We start from the raw sequence: 24801 nt of genomic DNA, 5'->3' as shown, positions 1-24801 counted from the left end.
AAAAAAAAATGCAACCTCCTAAAATAAAGAGCAAAGATTGCATTAGGAGCGAACAGCGCTGCAGAAATAGATGGCAGTTCGTGTCAGTGAGTTTGCGTCCCCTTCCTGATCCACGAGCTGGAGTGATTAGAGCTGGAAGGGAATTGTGACTCCCGTGAAGTCCCCTCTTCCTGGCAGTCATCTGCATTGTACACGCTGGATGCCTCTCCATCCACCCCACTCACTCGCTCCTCTCTCGCACCTCGCTCCCTCTCTCCTGCATTGATTTTTTTTTCTTTTTAGTTGACCGAAACAAAACAAAACAAAAGGGCCACTGGATGTCTGCCTTCTTGGGGGGTGAGCCAGACAGACTGACAGACAAACAGACCCCACTGTGCTCGGGGGAGGGCTTGTCCTCCCGCTTTGCCCGGCCGCAGCAGCATGGACGTGTTGGCTAGTTATAGTATATTCCAGGAGCTACAACTTGTCCACGACACCGGCTACTTCTCAGCTTTGCCGTCCCTGGAGGAGACCTGGCAGCAGGTGAATGATTTAAATTACTTGTGTAAATCGTGTGGTGGCGGCGGAGACGCAGGGGCTGCGTTGGTGTGGGCTTTGGGTTGAATTTTTGTTTGTTTTTATTTATTTATGTTTTCCTTTTTGGCTCTGTGTTGTTTAAAATGTTTTCTGAAACAGTCATAGGCGCTTACCTCTCCACCCACCCCTAACCCTTAGCCTTCCCTTGCTGAACAACCAGGTCTGAGCTGCCTGCGTTTCAGTCACCAACACACATCCCTGCGCACACGTTTTTCGGCTCACTGTCCCTCAGCAGAGACCTGCCCAACTTCTGGGGCTCAGAGGAGCCCTTAGGAAGGTGGTTTGGATCTTTGGGGTACCATATCCCTACGTGCTGCTCTACCTATCTGGTACCTTAAATCAGGTTCATCTGTGTCAACTGGTCCTGACGATCGGCAGATTGGGGGGGGCGAGCGAAGTGTTTTCCCACTAACTAGTGTCAGTAAAGAATAGGAGCTTGATTATGAGATTATAAGGTGTGGAAAGAGAAAAGAACCCAATGATAAAAGGAACTCAAGGATATCTACAAGGAGGACGGGAAGATGTATGTATCTCAGTCTGACAAAGCATTGTAGGTTTCCCCAGTGGAATGCGTCCAGGAAGAAAACACCCTCTATGTGTGTCCTTTCTCCCTCTCTCTCTCTCTCTCTGGGTGTCCCTCTTCCTTAGCACAACCCGCAGACAAAGGGTGATATGTTCTTCCATGCATGTGACTTTGTCTTGGAGGACTAGTTGAGAAACTCCTAGGATGCTAAAGGGTAACGGTGCCAAGTTGGGTAGGCGTCCCTGGGAGGTCGAAGCGGTTTGGGGGACAAGTTCCCTAGGCTTTGTGAAGTGGAATAAAGAAAGTGCTGGTCAGTGGAAAGTGCTGGGTCTGCTGCAGGAACAGTGGGTTTTCAGCAGCAATTAGGAGCTATGGGGGGACATTCTGAGGGAAGATGGTGGTGGGTGAGGACGGGGGGGGCATGGGCATTTAAACTGTGATGTGCATCATGGAAAGTCCAAGGAGACAGTCTACATGTGCCCGATGGAAGTGTGAACTTGTGCAGCCTGTCCTCAAGAAACACTCTTGCCCTTGGGGAGGGCTGTGAGAGAGGCTCAGTGTGTGGCTGCTCCTGTAACTTCCCTGTTCAGTGACAACAGCTTGTTAAGGCTAATGAACGGCTGAATTTCTTCTGCCAGCATCCAAAGTGGGATTTGCCAGCTCAAGGCTGAGATGTAGCAGTTGCTGCTTTAGTGAGAGAGATTTGACTTTTGATGTAAGGCACCCAATGGCACAGCCTACCACCATTGTTACTAGTTTTTCTCCCACCAGTAGAAGCTGCAGGTTTTGGCCTCTTGTGCCTGTGTGTTCACATAAGCATTCCTGTCCGAAGATGCTGGTGGATACTCTTGACTCTCTAAACACTCACAGTTTACACATTTTTTGCATAAAGCATTTCTTCATTTCTTCCTTTCCCCCATCTTTAACATGATTATCTCATGAAGGGCCTCACAGGGTCTATTTTCCTCCTTTTATTTTGTATGCTAACCCAAAATGTTTCCAGAATTTCATTTTCTAAATAGCTTTCATTTCGCACTGTCAGCTGATTGTTGTCGAATCAGTTGCATATTAACAACTGTCTAGACAGGTTAGAGAAGAGAATCTGTTGATTTAGTCAGCCTGCTCCAGGCAGCCCTTGTTTGTGACTAACTGTTAAGAAGTGTTGGAGGGAAGAAAGTTGGCTTTATTTGTTGCAACATTCCCTCCTGATGAATCACACAACTTTGTTTTGGTTCAAGTTTTCACAGTAGTAGAGCCTGCTTTGGGGGAAGGCCTCTATCCAGAGGAAACCTGCCTTTCTAGATATGGCTAGACCATCCAGGAGAAATTCTAGGTCTGCTAAGGACAATTAGGGGATGTATCAGATCTTTTGTTTCCCCAGGAGCCAGCTGGCTCTTCCTTCTTCCCTCCACCTCTCCCTTTGCCTCCCCCTCCTGCCCACTCTCAAGGAACCTCTAGCTTAGTTTCTATCTGCAGGCAAAGGAATTATTCTCTTAACCTCTTACCTATTTCTTGCTTTAACCCTTTCTAACTGCCAACCATTTTCACCTTGAAGCCCTTTGCCAGGTTATTTCATAGCTGCACACTCATAGTCCATAGGAAATGTAACTTGTGGCAAGCACTTACAAACAACACCTCACTCCAAGGAGGTTCTGCTGTGCACTCTAGCAAGATCTGCTCTGTATATATAGGTAGCCAGGATCCTAAGTTCCTGCTGATGCCAACACCTCTATCCAGTATGTCTTCCTCACTCTCTACCCAACCTCCCTTGCTGTTTCTGAGCCTAAGGGGCAATGGTGGCTATGTGCAACTTTTGGTTCCAAATCAACCATTTGATGGTGAAATTTTGAGACTGCTTTGCACAAAACAGATCAAGAAGGTTGCTACAAAGAAACCCAGGCAGGCGGAAGTTTTCTGATACTGTGGGGTTAATCCTATTTTAGAGGTCAAATAAGGAGTAATTACTAGATCTTTTCAAAGTGAACAGTACACCTGGCCTCAGGGAGATGAGTGAAATACTGAGATTACAATCATCTGACTTGGTTTCTAGAGAATGAGTGGCTTTGATGATAAATTCAAGAACATCTGTGCATTCAAAAATTGAGGATGTGCTATTTGGGTATTCCAATTCAAACTTGTGATAGGGAATAATTTTCTGTGTCAGTGAGCCTGCTGGAGAGTCACTGACTGTGGCACGGCCACCTCCTGTCATGGAGATCATCATTTTGACATTGGATTTTTGGGCAGCAATGCAGCTCCAACTCCAAAACTCATTGCTATTATAATTTTAAAGCCCAAATGGACATCACGCATTAACAGTGTTCCATTCCTGGACTCTGACTGCATACTTAAGCACTTGGCCCAAGTAACATCATCTCTGCCTGTCATATAACTGTAAATTACACTGTGCTTATGTGGTCTTTTATTTTATGGAATTCAGCTGACACAACTCTTAAGGCTACTAGCCTTAAGCTCTTTGGAAACTTGCAGGAAATTTTCCAAGAGCTGTCTGAGCAAAAATAGAAAAAAGTCATGAAGGGTAGGACAGAAACTGGAGAAGATTGTGGGGTACTGTTTGGTTATAACTTAAGGGAGACCATTCATGACTTTTGTTGCCAATGGAAGTTACCCTCTTTGGATACAGCACTGACTTGGAAAATAAAAAGGATTTGATATGATACTCTTAGTCATTTTTCTTCCAAAGACTTGGAAAAAAAGCCTTCAGAATTTTTGTATATCCATTATACCTAGCTTGCTGTTTTGTGAGTACAGGTCAAGTAATGATGCTCTTAAGTCCTATCTGGAATTCACTTTGCTTCATGTTTGTTATTGAGGAGCTAGGCATGTTTACTTGGGAACTCTTATGGAATTATGCTCATTGCTAATGCTGATTCATAATTGGCAGATGGGGTCAGTTTCAGGCCTTCTTTTTGCTTGGAGAAAATTTTCCACTGCTACTGGAAACAAATAAATAAATCATAGAACATTCCTCCCTCCTCCTCCGTTCCCCCTTTGTTTTAAACTAATGGCATACTTGGCTACTGTAAAGACTAAGTGTCCCCATAGCACTGCAATTTCAGCCTGGTTTCAGGCATCCTGAAGCACTTTTTATGAGGGTCTTAAGAGGTGTCTCTAGGGAAAAACCCACAGGAATCATTGCCTTCTAAGAACACCTCGTGGTACCAGGGAAAGGATTTGGTCAGCCAGCCACATGGCTTTTTCATCTATAAGATCCTGCTTTTTTTGCCCTGCCTTCTATAGGTCTGAGCAGCCAGGTGCTGCCTCAGCCAGAAAGACAAAGCAAACTGTATGATCTGTCCATCTGCAGGCTTGCCACTGTCACCAATTTGCAGAGAACCTTGTTATGAATTAGAATTTTTTGGCCACAGCACCACTCTGAGAAATTTGTAGACACAAAGGAGCCTTGGTAACCATGCTAAAAGGATAAAATAGATGGCTTTTATTTTATTTTATTGATATGTGATTTATTTGTATGTTCTTCAGTAACTATAAATTTATTCCTTTATTTGAAAAAGTATCTTGGTGGATGAACAAATATTTAGAACTTCTGTTACCCAGATAAATCTTTATGAAGATGCAACCACTACATAAATGTAGCTTTAAAAATGAAAGCACGTGTGAATGCAGTCAGTCACACACTTAGCCTTTCTTCAATAGATTCATCTCCATGTTCTTTTAATAGACACATCTTTGTGTAGGCTTAGGGTCTCTTGAACATTACCTTTCCTTCTACCTGTTTGCAGTTTGGTATTTTAAAGTGAGTGAAGATTTCAATGCAGATATTTTTACGACATCTGTCCTTAGTAGGGGGAAGAGGAAGTCACCATTCTTTGTTCTCTGTGAATCTCTCACCCCAGTTTCTATTCTGAAGAGAATAGGATGTTGGGGTCCCATCCATTTAAAAGGCAGAGCAGAAGATGCAGGGTGACAGCTTGCCATGAAATGATTTATGGATGGGCATGTCACAGACCTTAAGCATTTAATGTGGGCTCTTCGTCCTCCCAAATACAAGTCCCTGTGGGGGCTAATTTGTCTCTCCACTTAAGTGGGGATAGTTTAGAGAGGGGTCACACTGGGGCTTTTCATAGCTGTTCTCTTACGAATCTTCAAATTCTTCATTCAGAGAATTTTCCTGCATTTTAACTTTTTGATTACAGGTATGAGAGTCTTCTTTCCTCATTCTTTGTGCCTTTAGGGAAAGAAGGATACAGTTTATTCTGAACACTTCCAACTTCATGTTGATTGGATAGGTGCTCTGATACTTGACTGGCTGGTAGATGCTCCCATATTTGCAATTTATAGTAGCAGGTCCAGTGTTGGTCCTCATGCCTGGCAAATGCAGAGAACTCAGTGTGTCAGTTAGCATGCATGTTCGAATTGGATTTGCTGAAAGTTTAGGACAGCTCCACAATTTAACTTGAGCAGTGCCGGAGGGGGAGGGGCGGAGATTTAGTCTTCCTATCCCTTAGTTCTCCTAAATCAGCTGCATGCTTGCTTAGCAGGAACAGGGGGAAATATTTTTAACTCCAGATTGCCAAATTTTACCAGGTACAGGGATTAGAAAACTCTACAACTACCAATAGTGTTAAAATTGAAAAAAGTTATAGTATCTAATCGTTAATGTTACGTGAAATGGTGAAGTTAAAAAATCTTCCTCCTCTTCTTACTTTGTGTGAATTTTAGAACCATCCTTTCTAAATCTAATTTAAGAGTTTCCAAAATAAAATATTGTTATTCTTAGGACAGATTTTACTTAATCTTGGTCATAATCTTTCTCCTCCTCCATCTTGCTCTTATTTCTTGGTGTTAATTTCCAGAATGATTTCTACCACCTCGTGTTCTTTTTGTTTTTCTCGCTTGGTATTTGGTGTAACCTTAAGGACTTGGCCCTATGAAATGTGTTATGTCTGTCCCAGTCTCCATTAAAGCAGCTCTGTCAGACCCCAGCCTTGTATGTAGATGTTACAGCTGGGTGTCTGCAGCAGCCCTGGGGTCTGCCCCCAATGTCATCCTGCCTGAGCTTTTTTCTGCTTTCAGGAAACACCATTCCTGATGGAACTGGTGGATGGACCCAGTCACACCTTGTGGGATTTTCTTTGTTTATAATAAAATACAAAAATATTTTAGAGTAAATACTTCTTTCATTAAGGTCTTGTTTTGTGTAAAATACTGTGTCTGGGTGATGCAAAGTTGAATTGGACATAGATTTGGTCCCCTAAGAGGTTGACTAATAAAGGAGAGAAAATGCTCAAAGTTAAGAACCACAGAATAGAACACCACTGCAAAAAGTTGCAACTGTTAAACTGCTTGAGATTTACTTATTTCTATTGTGGGCGTGCTTTTAGCTAAGGGCTGGTTGGGGGCTGGATACATCAGCACAGATATGTGTACACTGTGAATACACGTGTTGATAATGTCCAGGAAACAGGGCCCATGTCTGTTTCATTCGGAAATGATTCACAGTAATTAAAATAATGTAGGGCCATATGCAATATCTATTTTTGAATTGGATTTACTAACATTTCCTGAGGGTCATATTGAAAGTCAGGCCCTTAGGCTTGTACCAAAGCTAGGAACAGAGACTCTTGGAATTTAAAATCTTGAGAAGGTCTTGGTTTTTCTCAACTTTCAAATTTTAGGGTTGGGACAAGTGACTGTTGAAGCCAGATGAGGCATCACATTTTTCAAGGTCACAGCTTGATGTAAACACCAATTGCCCCAGGGCCTGGGACTCTTTCAGATGCCCAAGTGGCTTTGCTTGCTTCCCATCACTGTTTTAAAATATACGTGGACTCACTTTCTCTCTCTGTCTCTCTCTCCCTGTCTCTCTCTCTCTCTCTCTCTCTCTCTGTCCCTCTTTCCCTCCTCTCTCCTTCCCTGCTCCCTGCTTCCTTCAAAAGGAGCAAAGAATATCCTCTTTTTATTTCCATGAGTACTAGTGCATGGAATTTTGGAATTGGCTGGGCCCTGGACCAAGCTATTGAATGTTTTAGAGAAAAACTTACTTGTTTAATCCCTATCCCATTCTTAATAGTGTGTGGTAAATTTGAAAATATATGCTGTACTTGGAGGAAAACATCCAGAATTACAGTGCTGGTCTTAGGAAAAGTACTGTCATTTAAATAATAGCAAATGGAGTAGGAGTGAGGAGAGTGCTGCGTCCAGGCATATGTGGTGAGGGGTGGATGGAAGATAGAGTTGGGACTTTTATGTAGAAAACAGCAAATGTGAAATGGCTTTGTTTCTGAAATCTCGCTGGTCAGGGGACTGCATAGAACAGCAGCCCATGTGCTAGTTTGTGACCATCCTTTCTGAAAGTCTTCTAAAATTCTTAAAGAGAGTTGGATGGGAAATGGATTGTAATATTTTCGAAATTTAAACAGAAAACACTGCACACTCCTAATAATTATGTAGTAGAGGAGAAACTCAGCCACACAGGGAGGCTGAAGGATGGAGCAGACCTAATTTTCACATTAACCCAAGTTCTTCTGTGTCCTGGTTCCTTTTTGGCCTTCCCTACCTGTTCACAATCTTCTCCAGTTCTGATGGCAGCAATTTGCTCTTGGAACTTGTCTCACAAATCTCTTCCACTTCAGAGATCTTAGAAGTTGAAATTTCCTTCCCAAATATTTGGAGATCTTTTTATTTCCTCAAAGATAATAATCTACATCTCCAACTCCAGACGAAAGCATTGCTTTTAGATCCGTATTTTCAATTAGAGAGATGTGACTGACAGTAAAATTGTTCTGGGTTGTTTCACTATTGCCAGAGCTGAGCATGTTCCAAACCCTCATATCATCAACCTCTGCCATTGGCCTCTTCCTTCTTCTGGCTTTTCTGTTTCTTTTGTTTAGATGATGGTTCTTCTCACAGTCTAGATTTTACTTGGCAGCTGTCTTTGGCCTCTATCTTTGAGTCTAATTATTTTAAAGTTCTAGATTGAAAGATCACATTGGTTAAAATATAGTTATTTTTAAAATCCCATAAATTTGGCTTCTGGTAACTTAGAATGGGTCATCTTTACACTTCCTCTGTCATTGTCCTGGGGCAGCACCTGTCACCTCCCTGGAGTGGTCCTTCTACTTTCATCACCTGGCATGGCCGACTTTGAAACTGCTAATGGCTTCTTACTACACAAAGGTTAAGGCCAGACTCCTAAGGTGAAGCAGTCCCAAGATCAGGCCCACTTGGCGCCCTCTTCACATGTACTAAATTCCATCCAAATGAGGGGACTCCTTTTCTGCTTTTACCTTTATGTGCTTTTTCCCCCCTCTTGCTCCCCCTTCCCTCCTAATTCTCTTTGTCCAAACTCTAACCATAACTTAACTTTCAGATAGTTGCCACATCTTCCAAGAATCTGCCCCCCTTGCCCTCAGCCAACAGTAATTGCTACTATTTCTACATTGTTGTGTAGAACATTTTACTTCCTTATGGCTTTATCTATCTGAACTTCTCTCTCTCCTCCCTCTCTTTTTTTTTTCTTTCTCTTTCTCCCCTTTTGTCTCATTTTTCCATTCTGCTTTATTATGGTTTAAAGCAGAATTGATGCATTGGTTGTAATTTTGGAAATCAGCTTTTATTATATAATCTGCTTAGCCTTGTACATAGTAGGCATTCGGTAGTTATCTGGGGAATATTTTATGCCTGTGACTTAAGCTCTAACTAAATTTTAGCAGTGGTTCTCAATATGGCTGCCCTGTGGGACCAAGTAAATCAGTATCTCTTTGGGAGGCATCGGTGAGTCCAATATGCAGCCCAGGCTTTGAGCTGTTGATCTGTGAGGGTTAACAGTATATCAGATTGCAGATGCCCTCTCATATTTAAAGGCTGCATTTCCTATACCTTGGATTCCACATGTACTGGAGGTTTATTGTAAAGCGGGATGGAATGGGTGGATGTTCTTCATCCAGCTCATTGGTTCATAGCAGCTGCCCAAGTGCTCCTCCATCCATCTTCCTGTGCTTTCCCTCACCTTAAAGTGTCTCAGGAAGTCCTGTTTGACTCTCATTTCCCATGACCCACCCCAGGTTTGTTTGACCTGGTCAAAATTCCATTTCCGTAAACTTTGTGGAGTTGGTCATTCATCTCCAGGTATGTGGTGTTTCAAATAATTCTTTTTACAGTAGGTTCTCAGCCATGGCTTCCCACTACTTCAGCCTGTGCATGGTTTTAAAGGGATGAATGCATGTACATCAGTCGGGTGATTTAGCTGGGCATTAGGTACCAGCTCTCCATTTTTCTTGCTAACCATGGTGTTTGGAAGTGGATTCTGTTTATAAAGAATTTCAAAGGAACCATCTTTCTAGTAAGAGGAACAAAAATAAACTGTGGAAGAATTGCTGCTGAGGATATTCAGGCAAGGAGACAGCTCCATAGGCATAGAAAGCCTGGCTCCTGTGGAAATGACCATGGGCATGTGGTGATCTTCACAAAGAAGTCTTAGAAATGTCTCTTTTTATCAAGCTGTGATGTTTGCAAAATTGTATGCACTGTAGCTACATCCTTTCATCTACAAACTGTCTTTGATGGGGGTATGGTTGGCAAGAGAGACCATCAGGAGAGGCGCTCAGAGCTCAGGGTTGAAGGATGCTTTTTGGAAACCTCCACCCAGCTGTGAAAACGGCAATTAGCCATGGAGCAGTTGCCCTGCAAGGGAGTGCTGCCTGCTCTTGACCCTGATTCTCACATTCACCTGGCAGAGCTCAGTGAGCGGGAATTCAATGGGGCAGTCATAGTGTTGTTGCCTATTTTTGGAGAGGCAACACATTTACTCAGCTTACAAAGGCATGGAAATAGATTGTCCCTACGCTTGGCCCTGTCTTTTGAGCGTCTCATGTTTGTTTGTATGCCACTGTAGACCCTGTTCGTGGAGCACAGTCCTCTTGTGGAGTTGGAGGAGGTCTTCTGTGAGGAGGCACTTAAAAGATATCATTATCCTGTGAGCTGTCGGAGCTCCTGCTCAATGTCAGACCTGAGTCACTGGCTTGACTTCTGCATCTTAAGACTGTTCAGACCAGTTCTGAAAAGCAGCACGTGCTTTTCCCTGCCTATCTCAGCATTATCATTTCCTTTAATATGGACCGAGAGATGATTTGCTCCGTGATGGGGACATTTATGTTTGCTTATGAGAGTCTTACATCTGCATCGAGCTTTTGTTCTGTAAGACTCAGGGGGTTTTGCTTATGGCCTTCTGTCATTGAAACATCCTTTCTGTAATGCAAGAGCAGGAAGATATTACAGAATTTCCCACTCGGGGGTGAGAATATTGAGGCAGAGGATGATTAGGCAAGTTGTCTTACTGTGGCTGCAAAGCAAACAAATTACAAAATGAGTGATGGAATATACTTTCCTCTTTCTACTTTGCTATTCTTCCTGTTATCATAATAATGTCTAATATATATTAGAAATTTCCTAAGTATTATCTTAATACCTTATATATATCATTTCATTTCATTTTCATGGTGCTGAGAAATATACATTTTGCTTATTACCATTTTAATACCAATTTACATATTGGGCCTCAGGTCTTAAAATACTCACCTAAAATCAAACAACACAGTTGAGCCAGGATCCAAACCTAGGCAGACTGTTCAACATACTTGCTTTTTACATTTATACTAACTGCTGATTAGGTAGGAGATACAAGGGCAGGAGCCAAAGTCGCTGTCTGGCAGTCAGTGGACTTGTATGGATTCGAACACCTCACCAGTCTGTCTGCTTTCTGGACCTTGGTTTTCTCATCTATAAATTGACTGGATTGTGCTGGGTGCTCTTTAAGGCCACAATGTTTCATATAGACAAATGACACGGAAGCTTTGGCATCAGGCAGACCCAGGGCCTTGAGAAAGTCATTGAATATCTTTGTATCTCTTGGTCATTTGTAGAATAGAGTTATTAATTCCTCTGTAGGAATTGGTTCTCTGCTTCAGTTTTTGACTTTGCAGTCAATGAACAAATGTTTCTTCCTTCCCCCTTCTCCCCCCAATAATAGTACAAAGTGGCTCAATGCTCTTTCTATAAATAGTATCACTGGTTTTTCAAGATCCCAGTGAGCCTGGAGGGGCTAATAGAGGATGAATGATAGAAAGTGGGGAACGATGTTGAATATAGTATTCCTTCATCCATCCACAGGGAAGCTTTCATTAGGCAACTAGTACTTAAAACTAGGCAAAGAATAGCAGTATGCATTGTCCCCAGAAATTGGACCTGGTTGACATTTTTCCAATTTGCTTGACTTCTTCATGCAAATGTCCAACCTGTTTTCTTCCTTTCTCTCCTATCTTACTTACTGATGACTTCACCTAAGTCTTTCCAGCATGCAGTTACTTTTTTTTTTTTTTGGAGCTGGAATTAGGCACATATAACATAATATGTTACTGGTTACTACACCTGCCATTTCTGCCTTACCTGATGACTGAGCTTACAGCAGCTTATGAGAGTGAATCAGGTTTTATGAGATCTATAAATATCTCAGATAGGATTTTTATTTCATTTTCCTCCTTCAAATAAGACATAATGGAAGCACTCACATATATAGGGAATATTCTTTCTGTGATAAAGTAGGATGTTTTTGAATTAGCTTCTGAAAGGAGTCATTTGATGTGGCTCTTCCTGTTGGAAGTTTTGTAAGGGATGGGGTAGAGTCATGCATATGCTACTATAAAATTTGAAGATTATTTCTCCATGTGTAAGGTTTAGCCTGGCACTTATGAAGAGATTTATTTAGAGATGCCAGTTCCCTGTGAAGACTGCATTCCCTCTTTCTAAGGATGGTGTATTTGTTGTTTTCTTGGATACATAGAAACTAGGGAAGGAAAGTCCCAGAGACTAGTAGGAGGTGGGCTCTCCCAAGGAACTTTTCCAGTTCTTGGTCTTCCAGCTGCCTGGGGAAGGATGTTTCATCTTTCCCTGCACTTCTGAGGCTCTTGTAGGAAGATTTCTTATCACTTTATGTATTTTAAAGTACCCCCCAACTACATTTAGAGAAATGTTCTTAAGTTTATTTGTTTTCTTAATATACATGAACCAATACCAATTTTTATTTTTACCTTGCTCTTTAAGTAGTTTGTAAAAACATGAGCCCAGGATAGTTTAGAAATGCGTTCAAGGGCCAGAGATTTAGCTCAGTGATTCCGCCGCCTGCCTCGCAAGCGCAAGGACCTGAGTTCGATCCCCGGTACCAACAAAAACAGTAAAGTAGCCGTTCTAAGTGCTTCACTTTTTCTATCTGTAAAATGGAGATTATGGACTCTATTTTCCATATCTAATGTAGGACAATTGTGGAAAATTTACAGATTTAACAAGGTTTTTTTTCCCTTTTACATTTAATATCTGGCTCTCTGACCAGCTAGTTCTCTGTTTTATCTTATTCTTTTTTTTTTTTTTTTTTTTTTTTTTTTAGTATAACTTCCCACTATATCCCCCTCTCCACTTGTCTGTGGTCATGTATTTAACTAGATGATGATTTACTTTATTATTGAAAGACTAAACCAATGAACTTAGCACATCAGAACCAAAAGGCATACAGGAGACTTTTGCCTAAATTTCATTTATTTTTCCTGTTTGACCTCAGGTCAGTTTATAACATAATCCTAGCATTTGGATTCTACTACGTACAACCACTGTTCTGTATTCTCACCAAATGATGTGACTTCTCTGGTCTTTAGTTTCCTAATGTGTCCTGTGGAGTCATCGAAATAGTGAGATTACCAGCCATACAAACAGAAACGTCTTAGGTAGAATTGGTTTGGAGATGTGCATTATTTGGTCAGCATGCATATTTCCATTTTCTTTTTAACTTGAACTCTTTTAGAAATGATCATGCACTTCTCAATTAACTGTGTTCTCAGTATTTCTACCTCATTTCATTTCTCATTGTTGGCACAATGAGCATGGATTTGGGTTTTTCATACCCAGACTAGTAGCACTCTAAGATATCTTCCCCTCCAAAACGCTGTGATTTGGGGACAACCTTAATTTCTCTATCACCATTTCAACCTAGTTTGCTTTCTTCTCTCACCTGGAATGCATTTTAATTTCTTTTTCACTTTAATCTGTCTTGTTGAGTGTCTTTGTTTGGGAGTCTGTTTTACAAAGCAATTTCCAAATTGCATCTCACTTTTTCCTAGTTATCCAGGTTCTGTTGTAGATCACGAAATCTGGGATGGAAAAGACCATCTGGTTTGCCCCTCCCCCTGCCCGGGCTGAGCAGTTGCTCTGGAGCATGTTCATTCTTTATTGGTAAAATTTGCAACATTTTCCAACTTGGAAAGGACTGAGTTTCCTACTTGCAGTCTCTTCTTGCTGTAAGTGGGTGGAAAATAATACCAAACCTTTCTCCCCCTTTTTAAAACTCAGATATTCCGCATCAACAAAAAATAAAATGAAAATAAAAGGTTGCCATTGTTTTGAGTTCTTCTTTACCCCTTACAGAGACCCATGTCAGTGGTGGGAAAAACTCCTTTTTGTGGAAGTAAAACATGTAACCAGTTCTGGAGTTTTTTGGTCTGACGTCGAAGTATGCTGTGCAGAATTCCACAGACTGCTTTAACGGCTTATTTTTTGTGGAAGTGGATTTTAGGTGAATTGTTCACTGAGGAAGTGACATTTTGGGTGTAAAGAAGTCCTGGATATTTTAATAAAATACTCTCCTGAGAATCGAGCAGTTTGCTTTCTCCCTACCCTTGGCATTCAAAAACTGCCAGCAAGGCACTTGGCTTTCATTTTCTAATGCTTTGAGGGTGTTTTTCTACATTAGGGGTGTTTAAAAGAATTATCCTTTTATATGAGTTTCTTATATTGCTCAGGATATTGCTTAGATTGACCAAATAGGGATTTTCAGGTTCATTCTTTTGTGGTTAAAAACAGCCATTCCTTTGATGTACTCTGTGCCGGGTATTCCTTCTTCTTTTCTCCAATCTCTGATTTTTTTTTCCTTATGCAGGTATTTGTTTGCTAAGTAAACACCCAAGTTCATTGCCTTCATTGTTCTCCCCCCTCTGTTTATCTTACTATATGAATTATCTATTACTAAAATATTTCTGAAAAATGTTTCTAGAGAAGAGAAAAAGAAAGGTATAACCGTAGCATGCGATTGTAGACTACTTTCTCCTTCAGCCTCTGCATCTGACTAGGATTTTACTTCTAGTAGAACCTGATAAGTGGTAAACATCACATTCTGATCCCTGAAGCCACCTCCTCCCCTTCTATTTGCAAATAACCTGGCTGAGCTTTAGGGATCATTAAGTCCAGGCCGTATTGGACTCTCAAGAATTGTGAGCACCTTTGCAGTATTTGGAGCTCATTTGCACATTAAGGCAGTGCCTGGTGCAGCAGGTCTTAGGTGGTGCTTCTGGAAAAGTGGGCTGTATTCTGAAGGCTTCGTGCCCATACTCCTTATTTCCTTTCCACTCTCCCTGTATTGTTACCATTATTTTAATAAAGGGAATTGGTTTCAGACTCAGCTGGTGACAGGTGAATATCCACTTAAAGTTCATACCATCGTTTTGATTTTGATTTTGTGATTACCTTCTATTAATGGACATTTGTAGAAAACCGTTAACACATATGCAGCCTCAGGGAGACAACTAAAAAGTGAAATTAGGGAAGTGATTGTACAGGTAAAAATGTGAAGATGGAATGGAATTGAAGTTAGAGAAATACTTGATGATGTGGTAAAGTCAAGGGATTTAGCATCAGAAAACATAGAATTTAGTCCTGACTTGGTACATATAAACCGAGGCAAATTACTAAAGTGCATTTTCCCATCTGCCATGAGGGAATTATAACAATACAATTGTTATAATCAAATGATATATATATGTGAAAGAGCTTTGTGAACTGTCAGTGTGCTGCAATGCGATTGTTTTCTGTGGTAGGGGAAGCTTTTGTTTCAAACTTGAAGAGATTTTTGTTGTTATGATTTCCTGTTATGATTTCTGTTGTTTTCTGAGCAGGAACTTTGTAGCTTCTTCTTTGTTCAAATGAGGGCTGCTACCTGTGCCTTAATCACAGCACTTTGAAAATGCTCCTGTTGGTAATCTAAATGGGGACATAAAATTTAACTGATTTCTTGTGGATTTTTGTGTTTGTTAGGTTATAACTAAATTTTGAGGAAATGAACTTAGTCTGCGGCATATAGTATGTCATAACTTCTAGATAATTTCTATTATTATTATTATTATTTGGTAGTGGTATTGGGGGTGGAGATCAGGGCCTTGAGCATATTAGACAAGCTCTATGCCACTTGGTTACATCCCCAGCCCTGAATTTTTAAAACACATTTTAATCATTAGCATATATTAAATATTGCATGGTTTATCTTATATAAGAAGCCCAAAATATAAAAAAAAATTTAAAGAGCAAAATAAGAGAGAGATGGTAGGAAACCAGGAGGTAGTCTTGGTGGAGATGGGAAGGGGATCTGAGATGGGGGGAAGGAGGGAGTGTGGGGGAGTGGGGAGGACAAATGATGAAGATATGACACATATATGTGCCAGTTCCTCAACAGCAATGTAATATGTGTTGTAATCATACTACTAATAAAAATAGAAACACTCATGCCCCTTAAGACCACAAAAGTAATATGGTATAACATCCATGAAACTGTGTGTGTGTGTGTGTGTGTGTGTGTGTGTGTGTGTAGGAGTAGTATTGTATCCCAGAAGAAGGAAGTCTGTAGGTTTTGGAGTGGATGTATCCCTAAATGTACCAATAAACTCAATAAAAAAAAAAAAAAAAATGGAGTGGAGGTGAGAGTCCGAGTGACAGTTTTCTTCTAAAAGTGGACATTCGTATGGCCAGTTGACAGGGCACTGTCACCTGTGGGTAAAGGTGATAGGGTGAAGACTTACTTGCTTAGGTAGGAAGTCCTGGACTTCTCAAGACCTCTCACTGAGCCTGGCAGTTTAAGCCACACTAGGTGTGGAAGGATAGAGCAGCTTGTTGTTGCCTGGGATGTGGATTTGTTCTAGTCGGAGATGACCTTGGTAGGAGATAGCTGCAGGTAGGAAAGGTCGTGAACTCAGATCTGAGGACCACATTGACCCTATTGACCAAACCCCATGAAGCTCAGGTTCACTTGCTGCTCAAGGCAGGTGCCATACTCACAGGATGTGGGAGTCCAGGGCCTAGGTATGAAGTACACTCCCACATCTCACTCAAGCACTGGTGGAAATGAGATAGGGCTTGCATCTCTGTCTACAGGGGCTTTCTGGTTGGTGTCCTGTGGCCAGGCAGTAACTGTGGCAATGCCATATCCATAGTGGGCGGTGAGTGCTTCTGCTGAGCTGAATGTGGGCCTAGAGTGGCGGTGGTGGATAACCTGTCGTGCGCTCACTGCAGTTGGCTCTTTGTTACCACTGAAAGCTCTGAAAGTTTCGCCATCACCAGCGTAGTCTGCAGGACGGATGGTGACTTCTTGGTTGATTGGTGACATTTCCAGGATAGCAGATGTGGACCAGGTTGGGTGTGGGCCCCGGAAGGCCCCATGCTCTGTCTCACTAGTGTTAGCAATAGAAAGGTACACAGCTAATCTAGAAGACAGAGGCATTCTCCTGGAGACAGAGGGATAACTTCAGTAAGGGAGTTGCTTTTAACATATTTTTATTAATCTCACCCAAAATTCCTGAAAACCCATCAAAGAAAGGAAACCACACCGACTTCTTATTCTTGATTAGGAAATCAACATGCCTGATGGGTACTAGGGAGAAGACAGATGTGCCCGAGAACTAAGAGTTTGGTATCTTATGTTTGTGGTCTTGACAATAGGAAGAACATTAGAGGGCATAGTCAGTGACTGAGCATATTGTACAGTGAGGGCCCTGAGAATTTAGAGAATGCAGTGCAGTAGATGGACCGTGGGAAGTATCTCTCCATAAAGCTGACATTAGCAAGGAAGTCACAGAGTGGGGGTCATCAAGGTGGCCATAAGGAGCCAGGCTGGGAGTATCAGTGAGCAAGGCAGGTGGTGTAAGGCAGTAGAGATCGGTAGGGACATAGTTGTGCTGGATTCTAGCTAGAGGGGCAGTAGATATTCGATTCTAACTAAAGGGGCAGTAGGTATTCAACTCTAGCCAAATGCTACTCTCAAGGAGATGCAGAATCCATTGCCAGATCTTCAGAGTTTCCACAAGATGCTAGGAACCTAAATGTTTATTTCAAATCCTTTGATTTAAAAAAATAAAACTACTGTTTATGTCCAAAAAAATCTTACAGGCTGGACCTGGACACTGGCCCACCAGGTATTTAGCCCATCCATCTTTTTTAGGCTGAATGTCTCTGTCATTACACCTCCATTCAAAGTGACAGTTTTTGTCCAGGTGACCCTGGGAAGCAATAGTGTCCAGGGACTTGGAAGGGCTTCTTTTGTGTACTATCCAGGTAGAATTAGGTTAGACTTAGAGCACCGGGATCCCTGAAGCTCAGAGTTGCCACTGGCCCTGGCTCTAGACTCCTGTGTGGAGAAGGGATGGGACTGTCAATCTCCTGAGCCACTTCTGTAAGGATTTGTTAGAATGAACCTTTGGCCAAACCTCCCATATGAGCAATTTGATTCTGGGATCAAGAATGTGATAAAACACTTGAATCTGCAACTGGGTTTCTGCCACCAATGTGATTTGCAGGGAAGTGTGGCTGTAAGATGCTTGAGATCGTGATGAGTTGCACAGACTCTCTATCTGGAGAGCCATACCTTTCTCTGCAGAATTAAATATTTATGTGTTTTTAAGGTTTTGTTTTAATTTTTTTTAAAAAAGAAGTTAGAAACTCAACTATCAAAAAACCCCATAAAATACTTTGGATTGAATGGTCACATTCCAAGCTCGCAACAGTTAGCTTTATTGGAAAATGTTGTTTTGTTCTTTAAAGAAAAATCAAACACTGTAAGAGCTGGCCTGTAGGGACTGTGAAGCAGCCAGGTCAGGGGTCCATTTTTGCGTTCAGTACATTGTGTTTTCGGAGTGCTTGGTCATCGTTAGCTAGTTGTTCCTCCTGCTTGCACATTGGGGTTCCTCCATTGTGCTTTTCTCCAGTTAGCGCTGACTTACTTCATCTTTAAAAAACTTCTTATGTTGAAATAATTATAGACTCACAGGAAGTTGCAGAAACAGTCCAATGAGGCCCATGTTCCCTTCACCCCGCTTCCTTAGTGGTGACATCTTGTGTACTGGTAGCTGTCCTAAGGCTTCCTTTGTGTCTAGGCACTTGCTCTGAGGAAGTAGGGTGGGTACAGGGGGAGAAATGCCAAGGAAAAAGGGGTGAAGCTCTTCTGGGACAAGGTGAGCTATGAGCCAGAGAGCACCCAGACCTTCCTGACCCTAGCGTCCCTGCACCTGGGACCGTTCAACTGATAAAATGAAAAGCCAGTTATCTTCCATACAAATGAGAAAAAAAAAAGAATAAAAATGTCTGTTGTATATACTGACGTTCATGACATTTCAAGTAAGAGAATATAGAAGCACTTACTGTCAATTTAGGGGAGAAGCCTTCATAGAAGTGGGTATAGGTAGAGAGAAGAGAGTGGAACAATCCTTGTCTCTAAAGCATCCGAGCTGTGGCAACTCCTTTGTGTTTTACTTACCCATCTGCCATTTGCCTGTTCTTTATCACTTTAAATCACAGCACTGACTCCTAGTCCTGAAGTTGATTTGGCCCTTTGTATATCAGAGTTAATCATCTACTAGGTAAGGATGAAGACATTAGAATCATCGCATTCATCCATAATAAAGGAGAAGGAAGCAGATCATGCTTAATTTTGTAGTTATAATTTGTTTTCCTTCTGTGATTTTATTTTGTTATTGAATTCATTCACTTATTCTTCCGTTCTTTCCCTCTTTTTCTTTATTTCTTGGTGACTTTTGATGTGCTAAGCACTGTGCCATGTCCTGAGGATGCTCTGGACAGACATTATCATACTCTGGTGGATCTCAGTGTCTTAGGACTGGACCAAGACACAGATAAACAAATAAGAGTGAAATATCATTGAGACATGAGGAAAAGAGAGGCTGCCAGGAGGGAACATCCCTTAGTGACGTTCACAGTCACATCTGATGTAGTCGAAGAATTTTCCTACTTGTCTCCCTAAAAATGTTCCAGAAATTTTCCCCTGAGATTTGTAGTCACTACTATAGACATTTAAGAATGTTCACAACCTTCAAACACCGTATTTCATCAGTTGTGAGTCTCCTCTCCAATTTTATGACTTTCTCTGGATCTAGCTGAAGCTTTCATCTTACTAAGCAAAAACTTGTTGCACTCTATATTTTTTTCTACAGTTGACCCCTTGTATCTTTTGCTTTCACCAACCATGGATCAGAAATATTCAATCAAAAATTATGTCTCTATTGAATCCAGACTTTTTTTTGCTAATCATTCCCTAAACAATACAGCATAACAAATATTTATGTAGCATTTACATTGTACCAGTAATTATTAATAATCCAGAGATGATTTATATTGTACAAGAGGCTGTCCATAGGTTATATGCAAAGATCAGACCATTTTATATAAGGGACTTAAGCAGATTTTTCTATCTGAGGTATGGGTATTAAAACCAGTCCTCTCCAGATACTAAGGGGTGTATCAATAGCACTGAATAAGTGTGTTAAGTGTGTTGTTTAAAGGTGTTTTTTAAAACTTCAACCTCTTTCATAGTAGCTTTATATGACTCCTTTGGAAAAAATTAGGGAAATAAGGAAAAGGAAAAGCTAATGGGCCTTTGATGTCATGTATCAAATCATATCAGGCAAGAGATGACTGGGCCTGTCCGTTAAGGACTTAATGATATGTTACTGAGCAGTGCTTCCTGCAAAGTCTAGGAAAGTAAAAATGGTGAATGGTTTATGGGCATCAGTGGCAGCAATTTGTTTTTGAGTATAGATCTGCTATAAGCATTCCATTTCTAAAATTCTGTCCTAAGACTGATTAGCAAGTTGCTATTATCCTCTGTTGAAAGTTGTGAGTAACATCAATAAATAAAAGCAGTTTGCATGTATATGATTCTGGCTTGATACATCACTAAAGAAAAAGCAAATGGAAAAACCTTTCTGGGAAGAGTGCTGCTTTTCTAACAGCAAAAGGATTGAACGGATGTAAGTATGATTCACAATAGGGAATGCTTAACCTTCTAATGAGAATCAAAAGCTAGATTTATAGAAGCTGAAGATGACCATGACTTCATAGAGATAAGACATTTGCTTGATCTGCATGATTAGAGGGAGGATTAGGGGATTAAGATGAATTTGAAAACTGTATTTACCTTTAATATCAGTGTTTGGAGTTTGCAATGACAGTTGTGAGCACTACTGAGGGACAGTGGCAGGAGGGACCAGCACATACAAGTAACTTCATTGGAAGGCAAAGATGACATGGGTGTTCATGAGACTTCTGGTAATACTGACCTGCCCGTTGGATCAGGTTATGTGGCCTTAGGGTGGTAGGAATAGCTGTTAGTCTTAGACAAACCAGGTGAAACCCGAGGACAGGAGTCCTGATATCTCCATGCTAGTTTAACAGTAGCTCTGGATTTTGTTCATTTTGGTTCTTGTAGGTGACCCAAGAAGATAGAGTGAAAGATTAATGACATGGAATGCCTTAAAATCTGTGGTTGCAGGGCTAGGGATTTAACTCGGTGGCACTGTGCCTGCCTTGAAAGCACAAGGTCCTGAGCTTGATCACTGGTACTGGAAAAAGAAAAAAAAAAAAAAAATCTGTGGTTGCAGATGAAGGAGCATCACACTCGTTTGACGCATTTAAAACTTTTACTTTGGCATGACCTGTCCTTTGCTTGCATGTTGGAGGCCAATGCCAAGCAACAGCTCTTTGCTGTTCAGACTTTGCATACTCTATCTGTACTCTTTTCCCCTGTGACTTTGTGACGAGTCTTGGACCTGGGCAAGGTTTTGATTTTTGTGGGAGTCTTGTCAACACAGGTGCCTCTGCAGAGCGCTTCCACACCTTACTTCCCTGAAGTTGAGACTTTAATGAAGCATCCTTTCCTTTGTAGCTGGCCTTTTCCTCCCCCATTGTTTCCCACCCACAAGGCCCAGAGCAAAGCCTTCTCTTATGATATTGCAGAGTTCATAATGCTGCTCTATTGATTCTGTGAGCCTCTTCAGTCACCAGGGAGCCTGTGGGGGCTGGGGCCAGAGCTTGCCATGTGCTTCCTCCGACTCCCTCTCCAGCCTTGAAGCTTTTGTTTTCAATCTGGAAGCTTAGGACCTTGGCTGGATTGTCAAAGATCAAATGTGCCTATGCATGTCGTCCTTAAGGCGCGGGCCTTACCCCGGCCCACACCAACTGGCCTGCATGGAACCTGAGCAGTGGCTGAAGCCATTTCCACAGCCAGCTCCAGGGCTACCAAGGGCCATGGGCCTGCAGAATGTGGTCAGAGTGCATGTCTACAGGAATGGGTGAGGTTTCCTTTTTGCTTAGAAAGCCAGAAAAACATCCACAGAGAGAGGATAGGAAGGAGGAAAAACAGGCCCTGAACTTTTGATTAGGCCTTTCACCAGCAAAACCTTTGAGGGTTTTTTTGTTTGTTTGTTTTAGATATTTTAACTTTTAAAACATTTTTTTTCGTAGAAGGAGATATTTCTTTTAATTACATAATTCTTCCCTCCCCTTTTCTTCTTCTCTTTCATGTTTCCTTGTTTTTTTTTTTCACTTCTTTGAAAGCTTATGTGTACAGATCAACTGAACTCAGAGGAACTTACGTTGTTTTTATTTGATAGTGGGAATTTCTTCTCCTTGTTGATCTTTTTACTTCAGCAACCAGGCAGCTTAGGTCTGCATTTAATTTTTTTGCTTGAATTTTTTTTTAGAGTAGGAAAAATTTATTGAGGGAAAGAAATCTTCTGAGAGAGACAGAAGGGGGATCAGAAAGTGGGTTGCCCATTCACCGTAATTTTCAAACATGTTTTATACAGCAAAGCCATGTGGTAAGGCGGGTACAAAGTGGGACAAAACTGTAAGACCAATGGAAAATTACAAGGTGGGCATGAGGTGCGGCAAAACCATGACCAGCCAATAAGATTACAACTACAGTCACCCAGGTAATATTGATTAAATGGGGGTCAAGTTGGGGAGAAAGGCACATAGGAAGCATCATACAAGGATTTTCAGTAAGGGTAGGGGGTCAGGGATATTACCTGGAAAGTCTGGGTTAAGACCTTGGACCCCACCACCAAGGTGAGTGATACCTGTTTAGAACATCAATCACTGCTATTTATCCACAGGGGAAGCACAAAGGTAGTTTCTTTCCTTTTACAGTTCTGGCCTTCAGTGAATGTGTCTTTATTGTCCTCCATGTTGGCTCCTTGCTGTGTTGGCTCCTTGGGGGTGGCCCTGTCTAACTACTACCAGGTATATTCAATTTACCTATCTGCAATATTCCCCCCTCTGAAGAAGTACCCCTAACTGCTGTGAGGGGGCAAATGGCAAAGACAGCTCTGGCTACTTGCAGCTGAAGAGGATCCTAATGTGGTTGAATTTTTGCTCTTAATCAAGACTTTTGGGGATAATATTTATTTCTTTGGATCTTTTCTTGTTCTCATTTTCTGGTTTGTATGTGTGCACTTTACCTTGGGAGTAGAGATATGCAAAAAAGTTGCTTCAAATGACTTCTTTAAACATTTAGGTTAAGGAATATTACTTGGCAACATTACTATAACTATGGGTCATTACTAGTGTCTGTTGAGCACTTTAATCTTTCCTTGAATTATCACTAAGGAACTGGAGAAACAGCCACTGCCTTTTAATAAGTACCTTGGAAAACTGAGCTCAGAGAAAACCAACAATGTAATTGTCAGCCAAGAGCACTTGGCATTTTCTAGGCCCCAGGAGGCATTTCCTGCTGTTCCTAAACATGTGCTCCGTGCATCAAGACCCCCACACTGCTCACCCTTTCCCAACACACAGTGGACCTTTCATGCCTCTGTACCCTTGACCAGTGATCTGCTCTTTCAAGAGTGTCATTGTCCCCTTTCGCACTTTGCAGAAAGCTCACCCGCTTGTCAAAATCTAGCTCAAATGGGACTTCTTCCCTGGCCTCTGCAGGAAGAGTAAATTGGTTTCCTATGTTGCTATAGCATTTTATTCACCCAGGTAGTAAGTAGTCACATATATTCCAGGTTGTCTAATTGTTTCTATTTCTCTCTTGCCAGTCCTTCTACACCATGAATACCTTAGAGGAAGGTATTGAGCCCTAGAATCCCCTGTAGTCTCTAGCACAGAGTCTGACAGGAAGTGAAAACTTGGTCAATGATTGTTGAATTAGTTTCAAAGTAGTGCAAGGTAAAGTCCCTGCCCCTGAAAGGTGCAGCCTGCTTATTCTAGCACAGAATTCTTTCTCCTCAGTCATTTTCCTAGGTGACACATCTACCAAACTGAGCCTCACCCAGGCACCTCACAGAAGAGCATGCATTGAGAAATAATAGCGATCCCTAACAGAATGTTTTAAAAATTCATTAAAGAATTATTTATCAGCAGTCACTGATTATGCCAGATACAGCGCTAGGCCGGAAAGAAGTTTAAACTCCCAGGCTCCTGTGAATTTCTCATAGCTCCTACTTGACATTTATCTCTGCAAATCTCTTCTTGAGATATTCTTGAGAGCAGGGATTCGAGCAGGGGGCTGATGAAATGCTGCTGCTCACTGCTTGCCTCCTCCAGCCGGGTCTGACCTCAAGGAAGGGATTTCCCAGGAAACTGTTTTCCTAGCTGTGGCAAATCTAAGAGACAAAGTTTTGCAGCTATCTCACGCCATCCTTTGGATCTATAGAGAGGAAAGGACTACCCAAATATCTCCTGCTTTTGCTTTTGCCTTTCCTTTCCTTTGGAACAGAAGCTTCAACTTGGCACCTGTGGGCCCTTTGCTTGTCTCATGAATTCTTTTAATATTGGTTGTCAACATTTTAAAATTTAGGAGATTTCATATAAAGGATTTTGGGTCCTTTAAAAAAAAATGCCAGATTTAGACCTCTATTTCCTTTGACAACAATGAGCTGGAGTTAAATGGAAGCTTCACCTTTTAGGTGGAGCGTGCTCTTCAAACCTGCCCATCCCTACTGTCCATACTCCTTGACCATTTCACTAATGTAGCTCATTTCCTTGGCTGCTGTATGCACTTCAGTTTGTTGATTTATTGAGCAGGGTCTTAACTTCTAAAGAAACTCATCCTGTGAAAGAACAAGTCTGCTGTAGCACTTTGAGGACAGCCAAATGGTCTTGTGTCATTAGACTTTGCCTAGGGGTTGGAGACAGAACCTGCAGTCCAGAGTCCGTAACTGAGATACCTGGCAGCATGGCACTCCTGCGTGCTGAGGATAGGCATCATGAACCCCCTCTTTTCCATGTGCTTCACTTTCCTTAGAAGAGCAAGACTTGGTCATGAGAAATTTATTATATTCACAGAGGATTTTCATAGCCTTGGAAGGGATTGTATTTAACTAGTCCATTATATTAACAACTTTGATTTCTTGGTAAAGAAACAAAGGAACAGAGAAAAGGTGACTCATGGAAGGGAACATAGTTCATTATGTAAAAGGATCTGATAAAAGTCTTCCCCACTCTGGTCTGGGTTCTCTCCGTGACATTGTATTGCCTGTGGTTTTATATATTTATAAAAAGCCCTGAATTAAAGGACTGTGATATTTAAGACTGCTGGGGCACCCCTTCCCGCAAAA

General features: G+C 41.5%; 1 protein-coding gene across 2 annotated transcripts in view; it reads left to right on the top strand.

Annotated features, from left to right (window-relative positions):
* Window positions 1-6: 6 nt before the first annotated feature.
* Klf7 (Kruppel like factor 7) overlaps window positions 7-24801 on the top strand; it is a 79463-nt gene continuing 54668 nt past the window's right edge. For both annotated transcript variants that reach the window (XM_010616090.2, XM_033764577.1), the window contains exon 1: window positions 7-522. In XM_010616090.2, coding sequence (XP_010614392.1) covers window positions 421-522 — 102 coding nt within the window. In that variant the 5' untranslated portion in view covers window positions 7-420. The remainder of the gene's footprint in view (window positions 523-24801) is intronic.

Source organism: Fukomys damarensis, unplaced genomic scaffold (genome assembly GCF_012274545.1).
Source record: "Fukomys damarensis isolate Sample0158 unplaced genomic scaffold, DMR_v1.0_HiC HiC_scaffold_16, whole genome shotgun sequence".
Classification (NCBI taxonomy): domain Eukaryota; kingdom Metazoa; phylum Chordata; class Mammalia; order Rodentia; family Bathyergidae; genus Fukomys; species Fukomys damarensis.
This window is presented reverse-complemented; position numbering and strand designations above follow the sequence as displayed.